The sequence below is a fragment of the Coturnix japonica genome, chromosome 6, assembly GCF_054131305.1.
Source record: "Coturnix japonica strain WE chromosome 6, WE-NBRP24, whole genome shotgun sequence".
NCBI classification, from domain to species: Eukaryota; Metazoa; Chordata; class Aves; order Galliformes; family Phasianidae; genus Coturnix; species Coturnix japonica.
Genome location: NC_140668.1, coordinates 38922464 through 38930881, shown reverse-complemented (window position 1 = coordinate 38930881; position 8418 = coordinate 38922464). Strand labels below are relative to the sequence as shown.

General features: G+C 56.9%; 1 protein-coding gene across 2 annotated transcripts; it reads left to right on the top strand.

Moving 5' to 3' along the window:
* Positions 1-21: 21 nt before the first annotated feature.
* Positions 22-7008, top strand: RNF166 (ring finger protein 166). 2 transcript variants are annotated; one of them, XR_001557838.3, is made up of 7 exons: positions 22-231; positions 1557-1713; positions 2109-2221; positions 2568-2682; positions 3028-3135; positions 3979-4387; positions 4509-7008. XR_001557838.3 is itself a non-coding variant. In XM_015874404.3 (6 exons), exons 1-6 carry the CDS (start codon positions 38-40, stop codon positions 4042-4044), a joined length of 753 nt encoding a protein of 250 aa, XP_015729890.2. In that variant the 5' UTR covers positions 22-37; the 3' UTR covers positions 4045-7008. The 2 variants fall into 2 exon arrangements, 1 of the variants encoding a protein (XP_015729890.2); XM_015874404.3 differs by having other exon boundaries at positions 3979-7008.
* Positions 7009-8418: the final 1410 nt, after the last annotated feature.

Sequence of the window (8418 nt, the reverse complement as noted above, 5' to 3'; positions counted from 1 at the left end):
CGTCGCCCCCCCCCCATCCCTGACGCCGCCCGCCGCCATGTTCCGCAGCCTGCTGGTGGCGGCGCAGCGCCCTCAGGCCCCGGGGCCCGGCCCAGCTCGGCCGCCGCCTCCTTCATCCTCCTCCTCCTCCTCGTCCGGTGCCGGTACCGAAGCGTTGGAGGCGCAGTTCAGCTGCCCCATCTGCCTCGAGGTGTTCCACAGAGCCGTGGGCATCGCGGGATGCGGACACACGTGAGTGCGGGAGGGTGAGGGGGGCGGTGTGAGAGGTGGGAATGGGGGTGAATGGGGAGGGATGGGCTGCAGATGGACACAGAGAAACAGAACCGGGACCCAGAGAACCAGGGCCCATAGAACCACAACCAGGACCCATAAAATTAGGACCCATAGAATTAGGACCCATAGACCCAGAGCCAGGACCCATAGAGCCAGGACCAGGGCCCCTAGAACCAGGGCCCACAGAACCAGGACCCGAACCCAGGCCCCATAGAGCCAGGACCCACAGAACCAGAACCAGAACTCATAGATCCAGGACCAGGGCCCATAGACCCAAGACCCATTGATCCAGACCCAGGACCCATACAACCCGGACCCATAGACCCAGGGCCCACAGAACCAGGACCCACAGATCCAGAACCAGAAGCCATAGACCCAGGACCAGGGCCCATAGTGCCAGGACCCACAGAACCAGGACCTGGACCCATAGACCCAGACCCAGGACCCATGGAACCAGGACCCATAGAACCAGAACCAGGACCCACATCCCACTGTCTGGCCAGAACTGGGCTGTCAGCTCACCCCATACCCTGCCTTCTATCCTTTACCACCCCGTGCTCTGCCTTACCTGCAATAGGGTCCCATTCACCAACCAACACCGGGTCCTTCATCCCATCCCACAGCACACCCAGTACCGACCCCCATCCCATCTCCTGACTCACACTTGGTTGGGTTGGTTGGGACCTCACAGATGATCCATTTCCAACCCCCTGCCGTGCCTGGGGTTGCCAACCCCTAACTGAGGAAGCAGGTGAGGCTGATGGGGCACCCACAGCTCTTCCACACCACGGCCCCATTCTGTGCCCCCAGCTGATACTGGGAGCCCCATATCCCACGCTTGCCCACACTGAGTCCTGCTGGTCCTCTATGAAGCTGAGTCGTCCCCAAAGCTGAGTCTTCTCCCTGTCTGCTCCAGTTGGAGTTTCAGGTTTGAAATCCTCCTTGTAACCCCATGGCAGTGCACTGGGTCCCCTTGTGTTGGTGCCACCTCTGAGCCATCCTCATCTTGTCCCAATGCTGTGACACCTCTGGGTGTGTTTGGGGCTGAGGGGCTGCGTTGGGGTTGGAAGGGAACTGGACAAGAGGACTCCCCCCCTATGGCACGTGCACAGAGTGATGTTTGAAGGGCAAGCAGCTCTTGGGGATTGAGCTGTGCCTGCCTCCCCCTCACTATTTCCCACCCTGCCCCATGGGGACGCTGTTTGCTGGGTTTTAGGGCTGCCCAATGTGCCCAGCAGCCCCATGGCATGAGGTCTCACTTCTGCTTCTGTCTTTGCCCCCAGGTTCTGCGGTGAGTGCCTCCAGCCCTGCCTGCAGGTGCCATCCCCGCTGTGCCCGCTGTGCCGCGTCCCGTTCGACCCTAAGAAGGTGGAGAAGGCTTCCAGCGTGGAGAAACAGCTCTCGTCCTACAAGGCTCCATGCAGGGGCTGCAGCAAGAAGGTAAAGCGTGGCCCAGCCCAGCGTGGGGCTGTCAGGTCTGGGGTCCTTCTGTACCAGCTGTGATTCATGGTGCAGCTCCACCTTTCTGCCTTGTGTGAACTGGAGGAATTGTCCTGTATCTGCCTGTCTGTCACCTTGAAACAAACCACGTCACGGTGCCAGAGCAGCTCAGGGCTGCGCCTGTCAGCAGTTCCTCTTTTGCAAAGGAAACCGGAGTCAGTGCTGCAATAATGCAACCAGCCTGACTTGATGTGTAACCACAGTTTGCTCTGCTGTTGGTTGGCCAAAGCGTGGTGACAACTGCTTTCCTCTTCCACTGGTGACTCTGGTGCTTTGTCTGATGGGTGAATGTATTCCTGTATCCTATGCAGCCTATTTCTCCTCTCCTTCTCCAGGTGACCCTGGCAAAAATGCGCTCTCACGTCTCATCTTGTGCAAAGGTGCAGGAACAAATGGCCAACTGCCCCAAGTTCGTCCCAGTTGTCCCCACATCTCAGCCCATCCCCAGGTACTGTCATGTGTTCCATAGCAAAATGCAGGTTATCCATCTCCTCTAGAAGCTCTATAATCCAGACGTGTGTTTGACTTGCTTGTTATCCTGGGCAGTTCACAGTAAGGAACATTAGTGTGTTTATCCTGGTGGCATCTGCAGCCCCGGCACTGCCTTGTGTCTCAGTGTGAGAAGGAACTGAGCACATCAGGGTGGCTGAGCCCGCTGGGAACAGGCTGCTTTGGCTTTAGCATGGGCAGGTGGGACAAAGCAGAACAGGCAGCAATAGAGCTGGCTGGGTTTGTTTGGAAGCAGTTGGTCCAGGTACTTGGCAGAGCTCTGAGCTTGTTCTCATTCTCTTTAGCAATATTCCCAATCGCTCAACGTTTGTGTGCCCGTATTGCGGGGCCCGGAATCTGGACCAGCAGGAACTGGTAAAACACTGCATGGAAAACCACCGCAACGACCCCAACAAAGTGGTGAGCGGGGCTGGGGTGGTTCTGGGTGGGTGACAGCTGGAAATATGGATGGATTCATGGCATCATGGGCTGCCAGCACACAGAGCAACCCCTCTGGGCTTTGTTAGAGGCTCTATGGAGTGAGCTGCCTCTGTCTCATTGTGCTTGGGACTGAGCTGGGGCTGGATTTGCTCTCTCCATTGCTGTTGGTTTGGCACATCCCCTACAGTGCACACCCAGCCCCACAGAGAGCTGAACCACTGCTCCCTTCCCCTTTGTGCCATGGCTGCACCAGCTCCATGATGCCCCCCAGGAGAACTGGGGGCAGCTCTGTGCCCAGATCTCACAGCTGCCCTGTTACTGCAGGTGTGCCCGGTCTGCTCAGCCATGCCCTGGGGGGACCCCAGCTACAAGAGTGCAAACTTCCTGCAGCACCTCCTGCACCGGCACAAGTTCTCCTACGACACCTTTGTGGTGAGTACGGCTGTGAGCCAGAACACAGTCATCCTCATTGTGTCCCACACGGGGTGTCTGGGTGACTATCGGTCCTGGTTCTGGTCCTATGGGTCCTGGTTCTGGTTCTATGGGTCCTTCTCTCCTGCCAGGACGAGCCTGTCCTGGTTTGCAGCACATTGGGGGCTGCAAGGGGACAGTTCCCCCCTTGGGCTTTGTGGGATGCATGCAGCCCACGTAGCCCCACTTGGGAGAGCTCCTGGGTGTTCACATTGGTCCTTGTTAGACACATACTAAAGCATAAGTCACCCCTGGAGCAGCAGAGAGAAATGTTATCCCTCCCCATGAAGACGGTTTGTTTTTTTCCATGTGCTCCATTAAACTCTTCCCCTGAGGAGCTGTAATACAAAAGCCTTTTTCTTCAAGGCTTCACGTGGGGAAACACGAGGAGAAGGCGAGGAGCAGCCCAGCCTGCAGCATGGAAGGGCTGGCTGCAGCAGCACAGGGGGGGACGCCCTTCTGGGGGGCTGCAGACCCTCAGTGTGGGGTGTAGGAGTGTTACTGTGCAGCTCTGGTCACAGGGATCAGCAGATGATTTGATTAGTATCTGAACTTTGTTACCTGGACCTGCAGAGAAATATCCCCAGCCCAAGAAGGGGTTACTGACTTGGAGCACTGGAGAAGCACGGAGCCTTGCAAGAAAGCTTTCCCTGCAGCCAGTTTCATCCTTGCATATGCTGCCAGGTCTGAAAGCAGGGCTGATGTCAGGGGGCTCAACCCAGGCAGGAGAGGGACTGCGACACAAAGAGAGGCCATCAGAGCCTCACACCGCTGCTTTGCTGACTGTCCATTCTCTGTTTTTAGGACTATAACATCGACGAGGAGGCAGCACTGCAGGCTGCTCTGGCTCTGTCACTGTCTGAGAACTGAGGGCTGAATGGAGCTTGGCTTCGGACTCCCCCTCACCCCCCTTTTGCACACTCAACCTTCCTGCTGGGGAGGCACGGAACTGATGGACCCCTGAGAACCACCCTCACCTCTCTGGGCTGATCCCAGCACCATAAAGAAGGCGGAGATGCCTCAGCATCACACTGGGCTGGTGAGTGAGAGAGGACAAAGCTCCGCTGCTGGGAGGAGAGAGGACCAAGGGGCCGTTCCTCAGTTGGGCATTTCATCCCCATCCACGGAGTGTGTACCCTGTATCCACATCTATTTATTACTAGATGCTTTTTTGGCACCGTTTGTCTTCACGCTCTTCGTTGCAATTTGATCGGTACGTATCAAACCACGTTTTAGGCAGGAACACCCTCGTTTCAAACCAGCCACGTCCCTTTTGGGGGTTGATTTTTTCTTTATTTTTTTTTTTTCTTATTTATTTCTTTTGGAAAAAAAAGGAAGAAAACAGCACAGAGCGTTTGGTTTCATTTTGAAACCCCGCAGAGACGTCGCTCCGTCCCCCCCCAACGCTGCAGGTGGGAGCTGCCTCCTGTTCCTTGCTGCCAGGCAGCAGGTTGAATCCCATAGCAAGACTTGCCGGCCTGCTGTGCCCTCGTGGCTGCTTTGGGGTTGTGGACTGTCCCAATGCAACTCCCACCTTCCTCCTTTTGTACCAGCTCTTGTGATACTTCGTTCTGGTTTTTCTACACGAAGCGGCTCGACGGCCTTTTCCACGTTTTATAGAGCAGGAACAAGAAGCTGTTTAACTCTTCACACCGCAATATCCGTCACCGGGGACGAGAGTATTTTTATGGACCATTCTGAAGAAAGTCTATTTTTTAACAAAACGACAAAAAGAAACCAACCAAACGGATTTGAAATGGGGTGAGAGGGAAGAGCTGGACCCTGGGCCTGCAGCTGGGACTCTGCTGAGCCACGGGAGCATCTGGGCTCCCTCCTCTCTTCTGTCTGTCCCGTTCTGCTGTCAGCTTTCCTTGCAGGCAGTGGTGATGCCGTGTCAGTGCAGTGCTGTGCTGTGCTGTGCTGTGCTGCTTATGGGCCAGCCCCATAGCTCTGCTTCAAAGAGGACCTTTGGGAGGACAAGCAGCCCCTTTGTTGTATGGCTGTGATCCCTGCGTCTCCTTGGGTCCTTGCTGGGTGCAGCTTCTCTGGGTTATAATGCTGCTGATTGGGCTTCCTCCCTCTGCCCACAGTTTGCTCTCTCAGCTGTTTGTCATTAACCATCGAGCAGCGCTGGCGTGCTGAGCCGTGAGCTAAGGGTGCAGCCCACCAGGCTGGGCTTACAAAAGCTCTGCTGGAAATTGCTCAAGTTTGGATTTTCCTCCAGACCCACAGCTCTGCTGCAACCCTTTGGCATGGCAGGGCAGAGCTGTGCTGGGAGGCTTTGTGCTTCTGCAGGGTTAATCCTTGCAGGCAGAGCTGGCTGCGTGGCACTGCTGGGTGTAACCCGGAGGGGCAGCTTGTGAAGCAAGGAGGCAGGAGGTGCTGGCAGCTGGTGCTCAGTGCAGAGCAGCTGGGTTGTGTGGGGGTGTCTGCAGAATGGCAGCCCTAATGCAGAGCAACTTGTCCCCTGATACCAGGAGGCTGCTGGGTGTCTCTCAAGTGGGCACTTGGTGCTCTGAGCGAAGCTCCATTGCTCCCTGTGCTGGACAGGCAGTAATTAGCTGCAGGGCATGTACTGTGTCCCCATGTCATGCAGTGCTGGGGCAGAAGGTGCAGCTCTTCATGCCCTGTGCCCCACTGTCCCCTTCCAGCCTGCCCTGTGCTCTCTGCTCTGCTTTCCTGAGCAGGAAAGGAAATCCACCTGGCTTCGGGCTGGCTGCCATCAGCCTGAGCATGGCCAGGCCCTGTGCAGCATAATTCCCTTCCCATGTAATGAGTTGCCAGCAGCTGGAGGAGAAGGAGTACGTGTTGGTGCCCTGCCACCCTTTGGGGTCATGCCAACGAGGGGGCTGGCCCGGGTTTACACGTGGAGGCAGTGAGGTGACAGCCACGTCCCAACAGGGCTTTGAGATGACTTTGGGAAGTGCTTTATAGGGCACTGTGTGCTGGAGGGGGTCTCATGGAGTCTCTCCAAGTTGGACCCCAGGCTTTGGCCCTGAGGGGCACCAGCCACACTCTGTGCTGTGGGAAATGGGCACAGTCCTGTTTGGGGCTGGCATCCCAAAGGAAGGACATCATCCTGCTGGGCAGTGTCCCTGCTCTGCCCTGGGGCTGTATTTATGCCGATGGGGCTGGGCTGCTGCCTGCATCCCCACTCAGAGAAGCTTCCTTTGGTGGTTTCCCTCCAGCTCTGCTCTAGCAATACTGTCTTTTGACTTTAAGTAATACCAAGTGTTTTGGGGGCCGGGGTGTCCACTGTGCTTCTGGCAGCCCCCCCTGGCAGGGGGAAAGGGCTGGGGCTGCTCTTCTCCCTCTGTGCAGCCAGTGTTAGAAGGAAGCACTTGGTGTCTTCCCATCTGTCCAGCCCAGGGGCTTTCCCTGCTCTCACTGGGATGGAGCGGGGACATCACAAAGGAACCTGGTTGGGTTTTTCCTATTCCTTCCTTGTCTGGGACACCCCCAGGATCCTGCTTAGAGGGCTCAGCCCCACTCAGCCCTCCATGGGAGCTCGGGGTATTGTAGGACAGCGCATTTAATGCCTCTGATTCCTTCCTTCTCCTCCTCCTTTGCACCCTGGCAGTGTTGGAGCAGGGGCAGCAGCTTTTGTAAAGCACTTTAAGGCAGCGAGGGCAGCTTTGCCTCTTTCCCCCTCACTATGGGGTTGGGACTCTGTGCTGTGCTGCCTGCTGTGCTCATCCCGACCTTTTGGACTTATTTAATGAGTCAGCCCCGTTTTATGAAAAAGGAGAAGAAAAAGAAGAAGAAAAACACGACGATGTATTTGTAGCAAACCACGGTGGGGTTTTTTTTGCTCAATAAAGGCAGTTTCATCCATGGGCCGCCTCGGATTCACTCTGTGCCCCATGGGATGCTTAAGTGGGGAGTGGGACAGGACAGCAAAGGCAAAGGGCTGTTCAAAGGGCTCATTCTTCCAGCCCTGGGGCCTGAATCATGAACTCATTAATGGAGGGGTTTGGGACATCACCAGACCCCATGGGAGCCCTGTGGCTGCCCTTGTTCAGTGCTGGCAGTGTGTCCTGGCACACACTGAACGTGCTGTCCCCAAAGCATTGCTGGGTGGGAGCCAGGGAGCTGTGTGAGCAGTGTGCTGGGTGAGCAGGGTGCTGGGTGTTCCTGCTCCAGGAGGTGTCCTGGCTCTGTGCCCCCATAGGGTTCCCTGGGGACTCACTATTGGCTCTGCTCTTCCTCCTCCTCCAGTTCAGGGACCCTGAAGCCTCCATTTCTGTACCATAGAGGGTCTGGGGGCTTCATCCCCATCCCACATCCCCTGCTCAGGTCAGGGCTCACCACTGTGTCCTCATGGCTGGATCCGAGCTGCCCTTATATCTCCAATCCAGGTTCTTTAGACTGAGGGGGGGGGGGGGGGGGTCTGTGCTACCCCTGGCTGCTTTAGGGTGGGAAGCCCTATAAAGAAGAGCAGGGATATTGGGTTGTATTGGGGATACTGGGTTGTATTGGGGATACTGGGTTGTATTGGGGATACTGGGTTGTATTGGGGATACTGGGTTGTATTGGGATATTGGGTTGTATTGGGGATATTGGGTTGTATGGGGGATATTGGGTTGTATTGGGATACTGGGTTGTACTGAGCTCAGCTGTAACCCAAGCACAGTGCTATGAGCCCTGGCTGTGCTGGGGTCTATATGGGGGGGTGTCAGCAGTGGGGGATGCCAAGCCCCCCCTCCCCATGTTCTGTTGGGCTCAATGGGGTCCCCAGCTGTCCCTACAACAGGGAAGGAATCCCACAGCCCATAACAGCCGTGTGATTTCCTATGGGCCATGGGGATACATAGGGAGCAATGGCGGGGGGGGGGGGGGCACTTAGACACTGGGGTGGCCCCATTGAGGGGACACTGGAGGGGGGGAGGGGGGGGGGTTGGATCTTGGCTCCCAGAGGGGCAGTAGGGGCTCCTGCTGCTGGGTAGCAGGTACTGGGAGCACTGTGGATACTGGGAGCAATGGCACAGTGTGTGTAATGGGGTTATTGGGGTTATGGGGGGCACTGGGAGCCCCAAATAGGGGCACAGACCCCAAGCACAGCCCACCCCCGCGCATGCGCACTGCCCACATGGCACCACGTTGGCCCCGCCCCCTTCCCCACACTCTTCTTTATCAATGGGTGGGATGGGGCGGGGCTATCCCGTGGTACGATGCCTCCTATTGGTCAGCCGGCTCCGGCCGCTGTGCCGCTAGCCAATAGGGTGGCTGGGCTCGCACGCGCGA